General features: G+C 42.3%; 1 protein-coding gene across 2 annotated transcripts in view; it reads right to left on the bottom strand.

Moving 5' to 3' along the window:
• Nucleotides 1-4,696: 4,696 nt before the first annotated feature.
• The window catches only part of ZNF235 (zinc finger protein 235), a 28,435-nt gene continuing 11,601 nt past the window's right edge, over nt 4,697-21,530 (bottom strand). For both annotated transcript variants that reach the window (XM_034672731.1, XM_034672730.1), the window contains one exon: nt 4,697-8,956. In XM_034672731.1, coding sequence (XP_034528622.1) covers nt 7,014-8,956 — 1,943 coding nt within the window. In that variant the 3' untranslated portion in view covers nt 4,697-7,013. The remainder of the gene's footprint in view (nt 8,957-21,530) is intronic.

The following is a 21,530-nucleotide window of genomic DNA, read 5'->3' as shown; positions in this document are numbered from 1 at the left end:
ATTTCTTAGCTAAGGTTTCTTATTTTTTCCTTTATAGTGAGGATATTTTCCTTTACATTTTAAGCATAGCTATTATTGCCTTTTTTTTTTTTTTAAGATTTCATTTATTTGACAGAGAGCCAGCGAGAGAGGGAACACAAGCAGGGGGAGTGGGAGAGGAAGAAGCAGGCTCCCAGCGGAGGAGCCCGATGTGGGGCTTGATCCCAGGACTCTGGGATCACACCCTGAGCTGAAGGCAGATGTGTAATGACTGAGCCACCCAGGTGCCCCTATCGCTTTTAAAAATCGTCTGAGTCCCACATCTGGAACATTTTGCTGTTGATCCTCACGGATCTGTTTTCTCTTGAGAATAGGTCACATTTTCCAGTTTTCGTTTTCTCAATAACTAGTAATCTTGAATTATATCCTGGGCATTGTGATTAATATATTGAGGAAACTCTGGATTTCATTATGTTCCTCCAGAGTGTTTTTAAAAATACTTTGATTAGGCACTTAATTTAGCTGGGTTCAACCAAAAATTTTCTCTTTCCTGGGGATGCCAGCTCTGATTTTAATTCACTTCTGCTAGTATTGGCTTGGTTCCTTTCAGTATCCTCTGTCCTGTAGAGTTGAGTCAGCCAGACATTTGGGAAATGTGTATACATGGAATTTGGAGCTTCCCTTTCCTGGCCCTCTTCCAGGATATCCTACACACCTCCTTTTCCAACCACAGTTGTATAGGCCTTGAACCCTTTAGTTGAAAAAACTTATGGTTTTACGTGTATGACGTGTATGTTTTAGGTGCTCTAAAATAGTGCAGACTGGACTTGCTTTCAGGGTAAAAGCCATAAAAAGTAGGAAACTCACCTTATGTTATTTCCTTCTTCCAAGTGTTGGCCCATCTCCAGGATCTGCCTGCTTTTGTTCACTCTCCAGTGCCTTTGGATAGTTTTAGTATTTGGGCTAGAATTTAGACTTGTTATCTGCTGGAGTTTGGGTGCAATAGGAACTACTTGGTCAGCACAATTAAACGGCTTCTATCATATAATTCATATGGTAACTTATGGTTACTGGTTTACACGTATCTACACTATCGAGCAGTGCACCTCTAAAGCAGTGTTTTCCAGCTACATCCTGACAACTCATGAAATGTTGCACAGATAACTTATTCTAGCAATTGATCAGTCTCAAAAGTCTGAAAGTGTTTTTTTTAAAATCCTGAGTGTTGGCATTATTACTGTAATCACCTTTTTCTGTGACTTGCAATATTCTTAAGTGAAAGATAAAAATTGGGGTTGGAGCTAGTGTGCGAACAGACACTTCAGTCACAGCCTATCCGGACCACATATTGTAGATTGCTTCACCTGGCAGAGATTCCTGACCCAATTTGCTCTTCTCTGCCTCTTCTATAGACTGCGAAACATAAACGCTCTTGAAGTATTTCTTCCTGTGTTAGAGGTTAACATGAGACACAGTTTTGGGCACTGGAATGTAAATGGAAGTCTGCTCTCCTTTCCAGATATAGGGGGAATTAAGGTAAGAGAGAGTGAAAAGGGAGTAGGAGTAATGGATTTTAGGTCCTTGGGAGTTCCAAGAGTTTTTAAAATGAGAAAGAGGGTATAAGCTGGTAAAACAAGAGTTGGCGGTTAGAATGGAATGTTTGAATCTGAGATTACAGAGGGGTTTCCATTTATCTTAAATTGAATTAACATAGGATATCATTAGTTTCAGATGGAGAGTTCAGTTATTCATCAGTTACATATTACACCCCGTGCTCATGACATCACGTGCCCTCCGTTTACTTCCTTTGCATGTAAGATGTTACATTTGGAGCCAGGGGCTGAGGTGATGTGGAAGACAAGACCATTGCTGGCAGAGCAGTTGAGGAACTGAGAGGCCAGGGTTTGGAAGCGGATATAATAATCTGCAGGTAGTCTGACAAGAGTAGTGACAGGGTAGCAAGACTGGTTCTGGAGATAAAATCAAGGGGAAAGAATGAACAGAGGTGGGTAGGTGGCTGCGTGAAGGAAGAGTGGGTAGTTTGTGCGGATTAATGGGGGAAGAGGGAGGTAATAATTTGGAAGGGAAAATGAACAAAGATACATACAGCCTATGTCCAAGCCTGATAACTAGTGCAAGGAGCATGAGAGAAAACAGGAGACCATTTGGAAGAGTCAGAGTCCTTGGGCGGGGGGGGGGGGCAACTTTCTTCGTTGAACTTTTGTAATAGTTACTGAGAATGCCTCATTTACAGGTAGAATTTTTTTTTTTCCCAGTAAACTGTCCAAGCCTCAGAGCGACTGTATCATAAACTGCAGAGTAGGTCAACTTTCTCTGACCCTAAAAGTCTATACTCACTAGCTCTCTTTTCATTTATATATAAAAATATATATGTTATCCTGGCACATTTCAAATATAAAGAAAAATACAAAGAATTAAATAACCATTTACACGCCATCCAACTTCTGTGAATCTACCCAATTTCCACCATGCATTATAACCTCCTCATTCCTGTGACCTGTCTACCCAAAGGAATATAATAGAGTCTTTAAGATTAATTTCATGAAAAAAGTACTTATTGTATGTTTCTAAGGAGATAAATCAAAGACTTTAATAAACATGTCTAACCATATATCTAAAAGAAAATCAATACAGATAAAAATATACTAGGGTACTTTTGGAACTAGAGTTTCATCTGAATTTAATTCCCTTCCCAATTTTTATAAATCACAAGATGAGAGGAGAACATGAAAGAGAATATAAACTTTGGAAAAGAATCTAACTTTATTTCAGATGAATAATATAACTGGATTGAATGGAGATTTTTTTTAAAAAAGGAAATAGGCAAAATAACTTTTAAACAAAGTACTTTGTCTATATACACTTGGTCTAAAGAGAAAAAGACCCATAAACAAATCCCGAACACACTCAGGTTTGTTTTTTCACCGTGCTCTCATGTAGCAACTCCAAACTGCTGTGTATTGAGGACTGAACAGCTCAGTAAACAGACTGATGATAGTGGGAGCCAACTGGACTGTGGAAAAGAAGTTAACATGGAATAAGGAAAACCTAGACATACTTATTTGAAGTTTAAGGTACCCACATTTCACACATATATGTGAAAGACTGATATCCCACTAATGATGAGGACACACAGCACCCAGATCTTGGTTTCTAAACACCATTCCGTGCAAAGGAATCGGGTCTCTGTAGGGTCTGTGGCTGCCATGGGCGGGATACATGATAAAGCCGAGATACTATTATACCAGAAAACAAGCATTCATAATGATAAAGAAAAGAGACCTAGGGAAGAAGGGAATGCTCCTCTAAGCACAGAATGCCAAATGCTGAGTATAAGAGGAATGATGGACCAAGAAAGCCATCACTTTGCAATCATCGTAATAACTGATTCAGACAAAAATATCAGTGAACCCTAAAACTAGCAGGTGAAAGAAAATGAGGTAGTTATTACATAAAAATCCCACCACAAATTAGTTATTAATTTCAAGGGCAGAACCGCAATTTTACAGTGGAGAAAACTTGAGGTTCACAGTTTATTCAAGGGATGAAAACTCTCACTGATAAAACCTATGTTTCCTGTTGTAATGCACTGAGAACTGTGTGTCACTCATGGAATAGTCTTGCCACACTAACCTGAACCCCCATCATGAGCAATCAAACCCAAATTCAGGAATGTTCTACAGAACAACCCATACTTCTCAAAGATATCAATTTCATGAAAGACGAAGGCTGTGGAACTGATCCAGCTTTAAAGACAAAAGAAACATGACAACTTAATGCAGGGTATGACCCGTTTTAAGATTAGATCCTGGAACAGGAAAAAAATTGATAGAAACATTATGGAACAGCTGTGGGATTTGAAGCAGCTGTAGATTAGAACATATTATAAACAAAGTGTGGTGGTCTTAAAATATGTTTGCAAATTCCTTGACACTCCTCTTAGCAAGAAGTGGAGTCCACACTTCTCTCCTCGATGCTGGATGGGTTTCTGTGACTGCTGCCTCACATCGTAACACTCTACCCTCCAAGGATAGAGCAGACAAGGCCACAGTACTTCCGCTGGTTTTTCTTGGGTTGCTCTGAGCCTCCACGTAGCATCCAGTCACTAGGAAGTGGCCAGGCCAAAGGGGCCACATAGAGCCGGAAAGACATCCCCAAGGACCAAAAGCTGTTTGGGACTCTCTGCTCAGGTGCTAGACAGTTGAATGTTCTGGCTGGACTGTGATCACAGGAGACAGATACCCTAAGGCTATCTAGGAATTCTTTGTTGTTCTTGCATCTTTTCTAAAAGTTCAGAATACATTGAAAATAAAGGCTTTAGGGGCGCCTGGGTGGCACAGCGGTTAAGCGTCTGCCTTCGGCTCAGGGCGTGATCCCGGCATTCTGGGATCGAGCCCCACATCAGGCTCCTCCGCTATGAGCCTGCTTCTTCCTCTCCCACTCCCCGCTTGTGTTCCCTCTCTCGCTGGCTGTCTCTATCTCTGTTGAATAAATAAATAAAATCTTTAAAAAAAAAAAGGCTTTAAAACACTCTCAAAACATTACAAGTTTAAAAATTTACTATAATACCCCCCTTTTTTTTATTTATTCGACAGACAGCCAGCGAGAGAGGGAACACAAGCAGGGGGAGTGGGAGAGGAAGAAGCAGGCTCATAGCGGAGGAGCCTGATGTGGGGCTCGATCCCGTAACGCCGGGATCACGCCCTGAGGCAGACACTTAATGACTGAGCCACCCAGGCGCCCCTATAATACCCCCTTTTAAAGTAATGAGATCACACTCATACATGTGAGAATATCCTACACAGAGATAACACATCTATAGGTATGACTGTGATCTGGTTGACTTCAAAGGGGGTGTTATAGATTGACGTGTAGAGATCTCTTCCAAAGCCCTATGTCTCTGGCCACTTTTCTATGCATATCCTGGGCATCTACCAATGTTTGTTAGTAACCATAAATCTACTTTTTCATTGCATTCTGCATAGTATTGCCCTGAATGGATAAACCACAATTGTCGATCCAACTGATGAATGTGAAGTGTGCTATTACCAATGACACAATGACCACCCTTTCATGCAGGTCTGTAAGAGGTTCTAAACCCTATGCTAAGATCGTTACTCTTAGCTTTAGCCTTTAGATTTACATTAGCTTTAGCATTAAGGAATATTCACTTGTGTAATTTTATTCTCATAGTTTTACTGTTTTGGTAAACAATGGTCACTGTAGATAATTCTTCAAAAAGCTAAACCCATCCTAAGCCTCTCTGCCTCAGTAAAGCAGGTAGCAGGGCAATATTACCTCCTTGTAGGGGCGCCTGGGTGGCTCAGTCATTAAGCGTCTGCCTCCGGCTCAGGGCGTGATCCCGGCATTCTGGGATCGAGCCCTGTATCAGGCTCCTCTGCTGGGAGCCTGCTTCTTCCTCTCCCACTCCCTCTGCTTGTGTTCCCTCTCTCCCTGGCTGTCTCTATCTCTGTCAAATAAAATCTTTAAAAAAATAAAATTACCTCTTGTACGTAAGCACATCCATGGGTACACATATTATTACTTGGGCCACATATATTGGGAAGGCTCAAACCTAACTTTCTCACGAATGACGATTCTCTATCCTTACAGACCAGGTCCTCCTTCATTGTGTCTGTGTATTAGGAGAACAAATTTATTCCACTATTTTGCTAATACTTTCTTCCTTTTTAAAAACAGTCAGTAAAAACTTACTTGCGTACACTCTCACTTTTGCTAGCATCTCCTAAGCAAAGCGTCTAGTGCTAGGATTGCCAGGTCAGAGGGTATTTTGATATCTTTGGACCAGCTAATGTCCACTCCTGACAAGAGGTGCTGAACGCAGAATGCCGTGTAAATGATAATCCATCTATCTAAATCGTTACATTTAATGAAATTTAAAAAAAACCTCAACCAGTTTCTTGCTCTTCCCTCCGCTTGGGGGGGGGGAGAAGTGGAGGTGGGGTGTAACAAAATTACTGTCCTTGAAATCTGCCAACGTCCCTGCCTACAGAGGTCTGGATGGAGGATTGTGCGTAGAGAAGGCAATCTGACCTAAGCGTGAAGGGCAATAATGAGAAGAAACCAATTACTAACAATTAAAGTTTACTGAAAAACTTCTTGTCATTAGTAACTACTTTTAACACTTTAAAGAGTTGCAGTGAAATCCTACCTTAATGAATTAGGGTCCAAAATTTCCAAGCATATAAATTGTATCATGTTATTAGTTAAAAACAGTATCTTTCGGTCTATAAAATACAAACTACTGACGCTAAATAGTACACTGTACACAAGGGCTGACCTACAAAGAACCGGGGCCAGATGGAGGATGGGGGCCAGTCACAAATTTCATCCACACGTGCATCACTGTGGATGGCAGCATGACATGATTTTCTGTACTTGAACAGTTCCTGAAAATAATCTCGTTAAGGCTACTTGCAGGATTCCTTTTGAGTATGTTGTTATGAAACCCGGGTGGGGGAGTACAATTTTCAAATACTTGTCCTAATTTTAGATTTTCTCTGCTTTGTTCAGTAATTGCTGGGCATCTGTTATGAGCCAAGCACACTTCTACGTGGTAGAGATAAGGCAGTGAAAAACAGCCCTCCCTACACGGAGGTTATAGTGCTGTTGCCATTAATTTTACTTCGTCCATCATGATACTTCTGTTAAAGTTCTGCCCCTAATCTTCATTGATAAGGCCTCTTTCCTTATGATGAATTTTGAAATTTTGCGTTGCATCCTGAAAATTGGGACATTCGGAACGCTCACATAAACATTGACTGACGCTCACATAAACATTGACTGTATTTATAGGTTTTCTCTTACCTGTGAAATCTGATGTTTGTAAAGAATTTGAGTCCTTAAAACAGCACTTTATAGAGCTTACTTGCATGGGAAGATTCCTCGAGGCTTCTGAGTTCTGAAGGAACTTTCCATAATTCCCAGCAATTCTATAATTTCCAGTGGAGAGGAGGATATGAACTCTGAAGGCTACACCACATCTCACGTGTCTACAGATTTCCTCCAGTGTGGACTCTTTGATGGTATACAAGATGTGATCTCTGGCTGAAGCCTTTACAGCAGACATCGCATATGTATGGCCTTTCCCCAGTGTGGACCCTCTGATGTGTGTGAAAATGTGAGGCCTGACTGAAGCCTTTACCACACTGCTGACATGTATACGGTTTCTCTCCAGTGTGAACTCTCTGATGAGCACTGAGCCCAGCACTCCAACTAAATTCTTTCCCACACTCCTCACACTTAAATGGTTTCTCTCCAGTGTGAATTATCTGATGGACTTGAAGATTTGACCTCTGGCTGAAGGCCTTACCACAAGTATCACATTTATATGGTTTCTCGCCGGTGTGGACTCTCTGATGGGCTTGAAGATGTGAGGCCTGACTGAATCGCTTCTGACAGGCTTCGCACTTGAATGGCTTCTCCCCAGTGTGGACACTCTGATGAGCTTGAAGATTTGAGGCCTGACTGAAGCCCTTCCCACACTCCTCACATTTATAAGGTTTCTCTCCTGTGTGGACCCTCTGATGATTGTGAAGATTCAAGCTCCAGTTGAAGCGCTTCCCACACTCCTCACATTTGTACGGCTTTTCTCCAGTGTGGACCCTCTGGTGGGCTTGAAAATACGAACTCTGACTGAAGCCTTTACCACACACGTTGCATCGAAATGGTTTCTCTCCCGTGTGAACTCTCTGATGGCTCTGGAAACTTGAGGCTGAACTAAAACCCTTCCCACACACCTCACACTTATACGGTTTCTCTCCAGTGTGGACGCGTTGATGGCTGTGAAGGTTAAAGCTCAAACTGAAGCACTTCCCACATTCATCACACTTGTACGGTTTCTCTTCAGTGTGGACTCTCTGATGGGTATGAAGGTTGGAGCTACAACTAAAGCGTTTACCACAGTCTCCACATTTGTACGGTTTCTCTCCAGTGTGGATTCTCTCGTGGGCCTGCAGATGTGATCTCTGAGTGAAGCCCTTCCCGCACACCTCACACTTGTAAGGTTTCTCTCCAGTGTGAACTCTGCAATGAATATTCAGATCAGTGCTACGACTAAAGCCCTTCCCACAACTTTCACACCGGTAGGGTTTCTCTCCCGTGTGGATAGGCAAATGGGCATAAAGATGTGAGGTCTGGTTAAAGCTCTTCCCACACTCAAGGCACGAATAGGGCTTCTCCCCTGTGTGCACTCGCTGGTGAGTTTGGAGGTTTGAGCTCTGGCTGAAACCCTTCCCACACTCATGACACCAGTAGCGTTTCTTTCCCGTGTAAACGCTTTGTTGAACGGGAGCGGCTGAGCTGTAACCGGTGTCCTTCTCATGTGCGCCGTAAGGGGGGGACTTCTTTGCCGAGTGTACCTGCTGGTGAACTTTGAGACTGGGGCCATCACTGAATGCCTTCTCACACTCACTACAGTGGTAGGTCTGCTGCGTGAGAGGGGATATCTTAGCACAGTCGCTGTTGTGAGCTTTGTCTCTTCTGCGCAGTGGGGCGTCACCACGGTGGTGTGACATACAACTGAAAATGTTAACATAGGGAGCAAATATACACAGTTGGTTTTTCATCTGAGTCTGCTGACAACTTCTCTGATAATTCTGGGTTTCACTGAGATATAGTTTACTCCAAGAATTCTGAGCTCTCCCGGCCAGAAATTCTTGATTTTCAATAATCTTGGACTGATCCTCTAGAAGATTCATGATACAGCTGTCCTCCACAGAAGCCTGAATGCATATTCCTGCTCCCACCTGACGGGGGGAATCACAGTGGTCGGGGAGCTGAGAACTCTTTCCTTGAATATCTACCACAGAGTCCTGGTTTTTGGTTAATTTGCTCACAACATGTCTCTTGATTTGCCAACATGAAAGCTCTCCCAATGAAAGGCACCTGATTCCTGCTTCGTGAAGAGTCTCCATCTCCTTTTGATGCCTGTCTCCTGAAAGGATAAAGAAGGATAAAGAATTAGTGACACAGAGAGTGACATCACTAAGGTGGTGAACTGAGAAGCTCCAAGCCCTTGTTCGCCAAAAGAAACATTAAAAAAAAAAAACAAAACCTAGAGGTTAGCTGAAAAACAAAGATGTACAGCAAACAAGGGCCTGTCCAGTAGGGGAAAAAAAAAAACACCATTTAAAATGGGAGGAAATTTGGATTCAGCCCAGAGTGAAGGTTTAAGGTCTTTTCTGAGTATGTCTTACCTTGGGGCTGTGGGGGCTTTTCCCCATTCTCCATATGCAGCTACTTTTAAATGTAGTGGCACTTAGTTATGGTAAGGTGAGGTCTGAAGGATGCAGGAGCCCACCTCTCACTTCCCTACTTCAAACTGAGCAAAGGAGAGCAGATTTTATTTGCGCTGGTCTAACCTGTCTGGGGGCTGCCAGAGGGACAGGTCTCTGTTCTGCCTGACTTGGAGACAGGCCCTTGTGGAAGATGCAGGGGGACTGCAGACCTGCAGAAGGCTGGGGAGAGAGATTACGTGTGAAGGAATGCAAGAGGCCACCTATATCCCATAAAGCTAGGGTGACAGTCTTTGGGAGATTCAGACACTTAAAAGGATCTTTGTGTATAAAGGAATAAAAAAAAAAAAAAAAAAAAACCACACACACACACCTAGGCCCAGGCAAGACATAGGCTCAGAATATTCCTGAGAAGACCTTAAGCCCTCACCACGGGGAGACGCCAGGGTTCAGAACAAACCCTGCACGTAAGTGAAGGTCTTCTGGAAAAGAGCTGGTCTCAAAAGATGCTTTCTCAAATGCCCAATTTCCAACAAAATAAAAGCATACCAAAACAACAACAACAACAACAACAACAACAAACAAAAAAAACTCAGGAAAAATATGGCCTATTTGAAGGAATAAAATAAAGTGGCAGCAACGAAGTCCGTGACTCCGTGACGGGTATCAGCAGTGTGAGACCAGGCCTTTAGAAGAGCTAAAGGAGAGAGCGATGTAAGCAGGAGGGCAGAATGGGATGGTCCAGCCCTTGCTCCCACACAGGAGCAACAGATAACCCAACACCATACGGACAACACTCACTCTGTGAGAACTCTGAAAACCAGTTAAGCTGCAGCAACCAAGACCATGTTTAAGCAAGTAAAATACGTACTGTTTTTGCCTGCCCCCCCCTCCTGGTGAGTGTGTGGCAAGGTTGGGAGGAGGCTGCCTAATTCCTGGAAAATAAGTATCTCCAAAAAACCAAACCTACCAGAAAAGACCCCAAATAGCCAAAGGAATGCTGAAAAAGAAAACCGAAGCTGGAGGCCTTGCAACTGCGGACTTCAAGCTGGGTTAGTAAGCTTCATCAAGCCAGTGCGGTACTGGCACAAAAACACACAGATCAGTGGAACAGAATAGAGAGCCCGGAAATGGACCCTCAACTCTACGGTCAACTAATCTTCAACGAAGCAGGAAAGAATATCCAGTGGAGAAAAGGCAGTCTCTTCAACAAGTGGTGCTGGGAAAATCCAACAGCGACATGCAGAAGAATGAAACGGGACCACTTTCTGACACAAAAAGAAATTCAAAATGATGAAAGACCTAGATGTGAGTCAGGAAACCATCAAACTCCTAGAGAACACAGGCGGCAACCTCTGTGCCCACAGCCATAGAAACTTCCTACTAGACACCTCTCCAGATGCAAGAGAAACAAAAACAAAAATGACTACCCTGGGACCCAGCAATTGCACTACTGGGGATTTACCCCAGAGATACGGACTAAAGTGGCCCATGCACCCCAATGTTCATAGAAGCATTGTCCCCAAAAGCTAAACTGTGAGAGGAGCCGAGATGCCCTTCAACAGACGACTGGATAAAGACGACGTGGTCCATACATACAAAGGAATATTACCCAGCCATCAGAAAGAATGATTACCCACCATTTGCAGCAACATGGACGGGACTGGAGGGCATTACGCTGAGTGAAGTAAGTCAAGCAGAGAAAGACAATTACATGGTTTCACTTCTACGTGGAACATAAGGAATAACAAGGAGGACCACAGGGGAAGGGAGGCAAATCTGAAGGGGGAGAAATCAGAGGAGGAGATGAACCACGAGAGACTATGGACCCCAGGAAACGAACTGAGGATCTCGGAGCGGGGGAGGGGGGTAACAGGGTGATGGGTATATTAAGGAGGACACGTGTTGTGACGTGCAGTGGGTGTCATACATAACTAATGAATCACTGAACACTACGTCAAACACTAATGATGTACCACACAGTGGAACTGAGTAGAGATGAAAGAAAACGGGTGAAGGGGCGCCTGGGTGGCACAGTGGTTAAGCATCTGCCTTTGGCTCAGGATGTGATCCCGGCGTTATGGGATCGAGCCCCACATCAGGCTCCTCTGCTATGAGCCTGCTTCTTCCTCTCCCACTCCCCCCTGCTTGTGTTCCCTCTCTCGCTGGCTGTCTCTATCTCTGTCAAATAAATAAATAAATAAATCTAAAAAAAAAAAAAAAGAAAACGGGTGAAAAGTGAAAACGCAGTTCGTGTTTACTTTGCAGCGAGCCCTTACAGACGCGGCGTGTACCCTGAGCAGCAAACGGCTGGGCGCTCGGAAGCTCCTCTCAGCATCTCGGCACTGAAGCCACTAGAGCTCCGCACTGTGTCTGGGAGCATCTGTGCTTTATCTCAACTTGTTCTCTACATCCACGAGCAAGGTGTGTCTCAGGTACCAAAAAGCCTGAGAGGTCATTTTTGGGGTCTGGGAACAGTGAAAAATTTTCCATAGAAACTACTGGTAATTGTTTTGTAACCAAAATAACAAAGATTTATTTTCATGCACATTTTTGATATTGCATTGGCCGTACATACTAATCTGGGAAGGACTGACTGCTTTAAGCTACTGATTAACTCTTCCCATTCAGGACCACAGTATGTCTCTTTACTGATTCTGGCCATTCTTCATGGCCTTCGGGAAAGTTTTATAATTGCCTTCACATAAATCTTCCATATTTCTAGTTAATCCCAAAGAGTTTTATCTTTTTTTGTCATCGTTGCTGTTACGAATGAGGTCCTTTGATATATTACGTTTTCTTTTTTCCATAGGAACCCTCTACTTTCAGAGAGCAGGGGAAACCTGTACATGAAAAGATGGTCAACATCACTCATCAGGTAAATGCAAATCAAAACCACCATGAGATGCCACCTCATGCCTGTTAGAATGGGCAGGATCAGACAGACAAGAGATAATAAATGCAGGAGAGGATGTGGAGGAAAGGGAAGCTCGTGCACTGTTGCTGGGATTGTAAACTGGTGCAGCCAGTATAGAAAACAATGTGGAGGTTCCTCATAGCATTTAAGATTATACTTGTCAGAGAGACCAAGAGCACACGTGCACACACGTAAGCAGAGGGAGAGGGAGAAGCAGACTCCCACTGAGCAGGGAGCCCAATGCAGGACTTAATCCCAGGACCCTGGGATCATGACGTGAGCCAAAGGCAGACGCTTAGTGGACTGAGCCACCCAGGTGTCCCTCCTCAAAGCATTTAAAACAGAACTGCCACATGACCCAGCATTCCACTTCTGGGTATACAGCTGAAGGAAACCAAATCAGTACGTGGGAGAGAGATCTGCAGCGTGTTTCCTGCAGGAGACATCAATACAGATACTATGAATAACTATGCCCACATCTAATAACCTAGACGAAATGGACCAATTCCTTGAAAGACACATTTTGGCCGGTGAAGGGTAGTAAGGAGGGCACATATTGCACAGTGCCCTGGGGTTATACGCAAGTAATGAATCATGGAAAATTACATCAAAAACTTGGGATGTACTGTATGCTGACCAACATAATAAAAATTTTTTATTAAAAAAAAAAACATTTTGAGGGGCGCCTGGGTGGCACAGTGGTTAAGCGTCTGCCTTCGGCTCAGGGTGTGATCCCGGCATTATGGGATCGAGCCCCACATCAGGCTCCTCGGCCGGGAGCCTGCTTCTTCCTCTCCTACTCCCCCTGCTTGTGTTCCCTCTCGCTGGCTGTCTCTATCTCTGTCAAATAAATAAATAAAATCTTTTTTTTTTTTTTTTAAAGACATTTTGGCAAAACTCAGACAATCTGAACAGGCCTAAATCTATTAAGTCGAACCAATAGTCTTCCAAAACAGAAAGATGGGTTCACGTGTGAATTCTACCAAAGAGTTAAGAAAAGGATTATACTAATTCTCTACAAGAGCTTTCAGAGGACACAAGCAGAGGGAATGTTTCCTAACACCAAAACCAAAGATATTATAAGAAAACTACAGACCAATATATTTCACCAACACAGATGCAAAGATCGTCAAAAAACAGTAGCAAATCAAATGCAACAATGGATAAAAGCAATCACACCCATGACCAGGTGCACCAGGCACGTAAGACTGGTTGAAAATGGGAAAATTAATACACTCCATCACATGATACTATCAAAAGAGACAGAGAAAAAGCGTTTGATAAAATCCAGTACTCGTTTATAATAAAAACACTCAGCAAACTAGGAATAAAGAAGAAATTCCTCAACTGGATAAAAGGACATCTGTAAAGTGATAGCTAATATCTTAATGGTGAGAAACATATAACCTTCCTGCTAAAATCAGGAAAAAAGGATGGGAGGGAAATCTGAAGGGGGGAGAAATCAGGAGGAGATGAACCATGAGAGACTATGGACCCCAGGAAATGAACTGAGGATCTCGGAAGGGGGGAGGGAAGGGGGGTTGTTGAAAAGAAATACTTCTTTTCAACTACTCTAAGTCCCAGCTAATGCAATAAAAGGAAGTAAAAAGGGTACAGATTGCGAAGGAAGAAATAAAACTCATTGTTGGTAGATGACTGTCTACATGGAAACTCCCAAAGAATCAACCAAAAAAATTCCTGGAACTAATAATTAGAGCAATGATGTAGGACACAAAATACAGAAAAGTATGTTGCTCTCATATACACAAGCAATGGACAAGTGGAACTTGTAATTAAAATCACATCATTTACATTAGCACCCCCCAAAATGAAATACGTAGATATGAATCTAACAAGATCTATGAGAAAAATTATAAAACTCGAACAAAATCTAAGTAAACAAAAGTATTCTATGTTCAGGGATAAAAAGACTCAATACTGTCAAGATGTCAGTCCTTTGTAGTCCCAATCAAAATCCCAGCAAGACAGTTGGTGGATACTGACAAGCGGATTTAAAAGTTTATACAGAAACACAAAAGACCCAGAAGAGCCAGCACAATCTTGAGGAACAAAGTCGGAGGACTGACATTAACCCACTTCAAAGCTTACTACAGAAAGCTGCAGTATTCAAGATGGTGGCGTACGGGCAAAAGAACAGATGAACAGACCAGTGGAATAGAATATATTTGCTTGGGCCTGTTTCTCAGCTCTTTAACCAACTGACTTTTGACAAAGGAGCAAAGAACACAATGACATAGATGGTCTTTTTGACAAATGGTGCAGGAGCTGGACATCCACAAGCAAAAAAAACCAAATCTATACCTAGAGCTTAAACTTTTCACAAACATTAAATCATAGACCTTAATGTAAACACAAAACTATCAAACTCCTAAGTTTCTGCTCTGTGAAAGCCACTGTCAAGAGAGTAAGATGAACCACAGACAGGGAGGAAATATTTGTAAAAAATATACGTGGTAAAGGAACGTTACTCAACATATAACACCAACAATAAGAAAACCCATTTAAAATATGGGCAAAAGACCTGAACAGGGCGCCTGGGTGGCTCAGTCGTTAAGCGTCTGCCTTTGGCTCAGGTCATGATCCCGGGGTCCTGGGATCGAGCCCCACGTGGGGCTCCCTGCTCAGCGGGAAGCCTGCTTCTCCCTCTCACACTCCCCGCACTTGTGCTCTCTCTCTCGCTGTCAAATAAAATCTTAAAAAAAAAAAAAAAAACCTGAACAGACACATCACCAAAGAAAATAGTAAACAGGCCCATGAAAAGGTGTTTGACTCTGTCAAATAAATAAAATCTTGAAAAAAAAAAAGTGTTTGACATCATATGTCCTCAGTGAACTGCAAATTAAAATGAGATCAAATGTTGGAGAGGATGTGGAAAAAGGAGATCCCTCTTACACTGTTGGCGGGAATGCAAGTTGGTACAGCCATTTTGAAAAACAGTGTGGAGGTCTCTTAAAAAGCTGAAAATTGAGCTACCCTATGACCCAGCAATTGCACTACTGGATGTTTACCCCAAAGATACAGATGTAGTGAAGAGAAGGGCCATATGCACCCCAATGTTCATAGTAGCATTGTCCACAATGGCTAAATCGTGGAAGGAGCCGAGATGCCCTTCAACAGATGACTGGATTAAGATGTGGTCCATATATACGATGGAATATTACTCAGCCATCAGAACGATTACCCAACATTTGCAGCAACATGGACGGGACTGGAGGAGATTATGCTAAGTGAAATAAGTCAAGCAGAGAAAGACAATTATCATACGGTTTCACTCATTTATGGGACATAAGGAATAGCAGGGAGATCAGTAGGAGAAGGAATGGAAGAATGAAGGGGGGGTAAACAGAAGGGGGAATAAACCACGAGAGACTGTGGACTCTGGGAAACAAGCTGAGGGCTTCAGAGGGGAGAGGGGCGGGGATGGAATAGGCTGGTGATGGGTATTAAGGAGGGCACGTATTGCATGGAGCACTGGGTGTTATACGCAAACAATGAAACATGGAACATTACATCAATAACTAAAGATGTATTGTATGGTGACTAACATAAAAATTTAAAAAAAATAAAATGAGATACCACTACACCTGTTAGAATGGGCAAAATCCCAAACGATGACAACACCATTGCTGGTGAGGATGTGGAGCAACTGGAATTCTCGATTCACTGCTGCTGAAAATGCACAATGACACAGCCACTTTGGAAGACAGTTCGGCAACTTCTTACAAAACTGCAAAAGTAAACTGTGGACCTTGGTCTTTACCCACATGAGCTGAAAACATGTCCACACAAAAATCATCACACAGAAGTTTATAGCAGCTTTACTTGTTAACGGTCAAAGCTTGGAAGCAATCAACTGAATGGGTGAATCAACTGTGGTACATCCGGACAACGCACTATTCGTCAGCCAGTGCTAAAGAAAAGACCTACCGAGCCTTGAAGGAACTGTAAATTACTAAGTGAGGGAAGTGAATGTGAAACAGCTAAAAACTCTAAGATTCTACCTGTATGACATCCTGGGAAAGGCAAATCCGTGGAGACCAAAGGATCGCTGGTTGGCAGTGGGGAGAGGGAAAGGGGACTGAACAGGGGGAGCAGAGAAAACTGTAGGGCAACCTGTTCTGTATGGTACTGGAAGGGGAGATACATAGCATTATACATCTGAACAAACACATAAAATGTACAACACCAAGGGTGAACTCTAAACTACAGACATGGGGTGACAAAAATGCATCAGTGTAGGTCCATCAGTTACAATACACGTGCCACTCTAGTATCAAATGTTGACAGAACGCTGTGTGTGTGCGCATGCGCATGTGTCTACAATCTATGGGAACTCTTTGTACCTTCTCACTTTCGCTGTGAACCTAGAAGTGGTGTGAAAAATAAAACAAATACATACACATCAGTGATAAAAATGAATGAAAAGTGGGGCACCTAGGTGGCTCAGTCGTTAAGCATCTGCCTTCGGCTCAGGGCGTGATCCCAGAGTCCTGGGATTGAGCCCCACATCAGGCTCCTCCGCTATGAGCCTGCCTTCTTCCTCTCCCACTCCCCCTGCTTGTGTTCCCTCTCTCGCTGGCTGTCTCTCTCTGTGAAATAAATAAAATCTTTAAAAAAAAAAAAAAAAAAGAATGAAAAGTAACATCTATACCATCCACACGATCCAACCATTCCATTCCTTATTCTTTTTTTTTTTTTTAAAGATTTTTTAAATTTATTTGACAGAGATAGAGACAGCCAGTGAGAGAGGGAACACAAGCAGGGGGAGTGGGAGAGGAAGAAGCAGGCTCATAGCGGAGAAGCCTGATGTGGGGCTCGATCCCAGGACTCTGGGATCACGCCCTGATCCGAACGCAGACGCTTAACCACTGTGCCACCCAGGCGCCCCTCCATTCCTTATTCTTGCCCAAGAAAAATGAAGGCCGATGGCAATACACGCATGGATGTAAGAACACTCAGGATCTTCATTTGTAATAGCCAGAAGCTGGAAACAAACATCCATCAACAGGTGAACGGTTATCCACACCGGAATACTACTGAGAAATAAAAAGGAATGAACTGCGGATACACGCAACAACATGGGTGAATCTCGACTTATACTGAGTAGAATAAGAAAACTGAAAAAAAAAATACTGTATGATTCCATTTATAAAAAAAACTGTAAAAATTCAAAGTAATGTAGAGTGACAGGAAGTAGGTCAACAGCTGCCTGGGGACGGGTGTGGGACAAGAAGGGGGGAGGGGGAGGTTACAAATGGGAATGAGACCTGTGTACAACTTTTAAAGCCTTTTTTTTTTTTTTTGCTCTAGAGTGCTTCCCAAATTAATCCCCCTTCCAGATCAGGCAAGAAAAAGCCAACAATGTTCAGGGCTTGGGGAGAAGGAACTTAGGACAGAAATTCTGGAAGCCAGAGAGCCACAAGAGTAAGATTAATCTAAGCTCCTCCCAAATCCCTGGCTGACCATTAATGGCACAGGGTAAAATGTGTTGAGTTTGATTCTCTTCTGACTCGATGCATTACTTAACCCACACACAGTTTGAGGTGTCAGAGGTCAGAACTCAAGGCTGGAAATAACATTGGAAATTTAGGGGAGAAACATGAAAGGTAAGGGAACCACAGAGGGTCAGTCCCTAACTAGGACTACAAACGCTGCCCACATCTTTGGCCGATCTCTCAACTACGCAGCTGTAGGGAAGACCCAAGTGCACAGACTGAAAGAGCAGCAGCCACAAGTCCAGAGACACTGGAGCAGAATACTAAACAATATTCAATCTGCCCAAAATGTTACAGGAAAGAACAGAGGAGCAGAGAGAGAAGACAAAAACAAAAGCAAGATGGTAAATGTAAACACACCCATATTCATAACTACACGGTGTGTAATGAACTACCCTAAGACCAGAAGGCAGATGTTGGCAGGTCACATAAAAAGATCCAACTATATGCTGTCAACAAGAGACCTATTCGAAATACAAATAATTAAAAGAATAGAAAATGCATACAAATACGTTCTGCAAAGCCTAAGAAAGCTTAAGTGGCTAAACTAATACCAGACAAAAAGAAACTTCAAAATAGAACACTATTAGAGACAAAGAGAGCCTTAACAGAAGGGTCCATATGGCAAAACGTAACACTTACAAATGCCTATGTATCTAACAAAGGCTACGACATATATAAAGCAAAACCAAACTGAGCAATGGACAAAACCACAGAGTTGCTGAAAAACCAATTAGACCATACAAAGAAAAAAAATCAGTGAAACAATGCAAGATCTGAACCCCTAAACTTAACCACTTTAACCAAAATGAAACCACCTTACACCACTTAGAAAGGGAAAAATTAACAAGACAGGAAACAACACATGTTGGCGAGGATGTGGAGAAAGGGGAGCGTCCTGCACTGCTGGGGGAAAGCAAGCTGGGACAGCCCCTCTGGAAAACAGTGTGGAGGTTCCTCAAAAAGTTAAAAATAGAGCTACCCTATGACCCAGCAATTGCACTACCGAGTATTTACCCCGAAGATACAGGCGTAGTGAAAAGAAGGGGCACATGCACCCCAATGTTCATAGCAGCAATGTTCACAACAGCCCAACTGTGAGAGGAGCCGAGATGCCCTTCAACAGACAAATGGATAAAGAAGATGTGGTCCATGTATACAATGGAATATTACTCAGCCATCAGAAAGAATGATTACACAACATTTGCAGCAACATGGACGGGACTGGAGAAGATTATGCTAAGCGAAATAAGTCAAGCAGAGAAAGACAATTATCATATGGTTTCACTCATATGTGGAACATAAGAAATAGTGCAGAGGACCACAGGGGAAGGGAGGGAAAACTAAAGGGGAAGAAATCAAAGAGGGAGACAAACCATGAAAGACTATGAACTCCAGGAAACAAATTGAGGGTTACAGAAGGAAGGGTCGTGGGGGGATAGGTAGCCAGGTGATGGGTAGTAAGGAGGACATGTGTTGTGATGAGCACGGGGTGTTATATGCAACTAATGAATCAGTGAACACTACATCAAACACTAATGATGTGCTACATGTTGGCTAATTGACTAGAATTAAAAAAAGGGAAATTTATAGAGTACCGCACCCAACTACAGAACACACTTTCCCCCCCAGATACACATGCAATATCCATCAAGATAACCATATCCAGGGCTATGAAACAAGTTTTAAAAGACTGGAATAAATACAGAATATGTTCTCTGACCTCCAGCTTTATTGTTACTGGTTTTGAATTGAATTCAATTCAATTCCAGTAACAATAAAGCTGGAGGTATCACAACCCCAGAATTCAAGATACACTACAGAGCTGGAGTGATCAAAACGGTATGGTACTGACACAAAAACAGACACAGAGATCACTGGAACAGAAGAGAGAGCCCAGAAATAAAGCCACGTTTATATGGCTAATTAGTCTTTGACAAACGAGGCACGATTATACAATGGGGAAAAGACAGTCTCTTGAATAACTGGTGCTGGGAAAACTGGACCACTTTCCTATCCTATACACAAAAGTACACTCGAAATGGATTAAAGACCTAAATGTGAGACCTGAAACCATAAAAATCCTAGAAGAGAGCACAGGCAGGTAATCTCTTTGACATCGGCCTTAGCAGCATTTTTCTAGATGTATCTCCTTAGGCAAAGGAAACAAGCACAAATAAACTACTGGGGCTACATCAAAATAAAAAGCTTTCCCACAGCAAAGGAAACCACCAATGAAATAAAAAGGCAACCTAATGAAGAGAAGATATTTGCCAATGATACTTCTGATAAGGGGTTAATATCCAAAATATATAAAGAACTTATATAACTCGGGACCAAAAACCCCAAATAAACCACTTAAATGTCTATTAAGGTTTCTGCCCACTTTTTTCCAAAGAAGACATCTAGACGGGCGAGAGACCCATGAACGATGCTCATCATCAGTCACCATCAGGAAGATGCAAATCAAAGCCACCGTGAGCTGTCACCTCACGCCCGTCAGAGTGGCTAGAATCAAAAAGACAAGAAATAGTAAGTTCTGGTGAGGATGTGGAGAAAAAGGAACACTTACGTTCTGTGGGTGGGAATGTAAAGTTTTGCAGCCGCTGTGGAAAACAGTATGAAGGTTCCTCAAAAAATTAGAAATACAATTACCACATTAGCCAGTAATTCCACTACTGGATATTTACCAGAAGAGAATGAAACACTAATTCAAAGGGACATATGCACCCTTAGATTTACTGCAGCATTATTTACAAGAGCCAAGACATGGAAGCAACCCAAGTGCCTGTGAACGATCAAGGTGTGTGCGTGTGTGTGTACATACAGACATACATATGCACGATGGAATATTACTCACTCATAAAAAAAGAATGAGATATTCCCATTTGCAACAACTTGGACAGACCTAGGAGATATTATGCTGAGTGAAATATGTCAGGGAAAGACAAATACCTTTTGGATACACTTATATGTGGAATCTAAAAATCAAAACATGTGAAAGCAGAAACAGGCCCACAAATAAGAGAGAACTGGTGTGTGCCAGAGGGGGGCGGGGGATGGGCAAAGTAGGTGAAGGGAGGGGAGGAAGGACAGGATTCCAACTGTGGGATGAATGAGTTATAGGGATTGAAAGGTACAGCATAGGGAATACAGTCAACAGTCCTGTAGCAGTGCTGTATGGTGACACACAGTAACACAATGTATACAGTTGTCTATTCATTATGCTGTATGCCTGAAATTAAAGTAACATTGTGTCAACTATACTTCAATAAAAAATCAGATTTAAAAACAGTAAGATATCCAGGAAAGTCCTAATAATATCAAAGTTAAATACACTCTAAATGATCCACGTGTCCAACAGGAAACTGCATGTGAAATTAGAAAATACTTTGAAATGATAATGAAAGAATATTACATCACAATTTCTCATGTGCAGTTAAATAGCACTCAGATAATTCTATAGCTTTAAATGTTTATATTAGAAAACAAAACAAAACAAAGATCTAAAATAGAAAACCTAAGGTTCCATCTCAAGGATCATTAGAAACTATTATCAACAACTANCAAGGATCATTAGAAACTATTATCAACAACTATATGCCAATAAATTAAAAAACCTGGAAGAAATGGATGCCTTCCTGGAAACCTATAAACTACCAAGACTGAAACAGGAAGAAACTGATTATTTAAACAGACCGACTAATTATGAAGAGATTGAATTAGTGATCAAAAACCTCCTCAAAAACAAGAGTCTGGGGCCTGATGGATTCCCGGAGGGACTCTACCAAACATTCAAAGAAGAAATAATACCTATTCTCTTGAAGCTGTTTCAAAAAA

The sequence above is a fragment of the Ailuropoda melanoleuca genome, chromosome 12 (assembly GCF_002007445.2).
Source record: "Ailuropoda melanoleuca isolate Jingjing chromosome 12, ASM200744v2, whole genome shotgun sequence".
NCBI classification, from domain to species: domain Eukaryota; kingdom Metazoa; phylum Chordata; class Mammalia; order Carnivora; family Ursidae; genus Ailuropoda; species Ailuropoda melanoleuca.
Note: the sequence above shows the minus strand (reverse complement) of the source record. Positions and strands in the feature narration are given on the sequence as shown.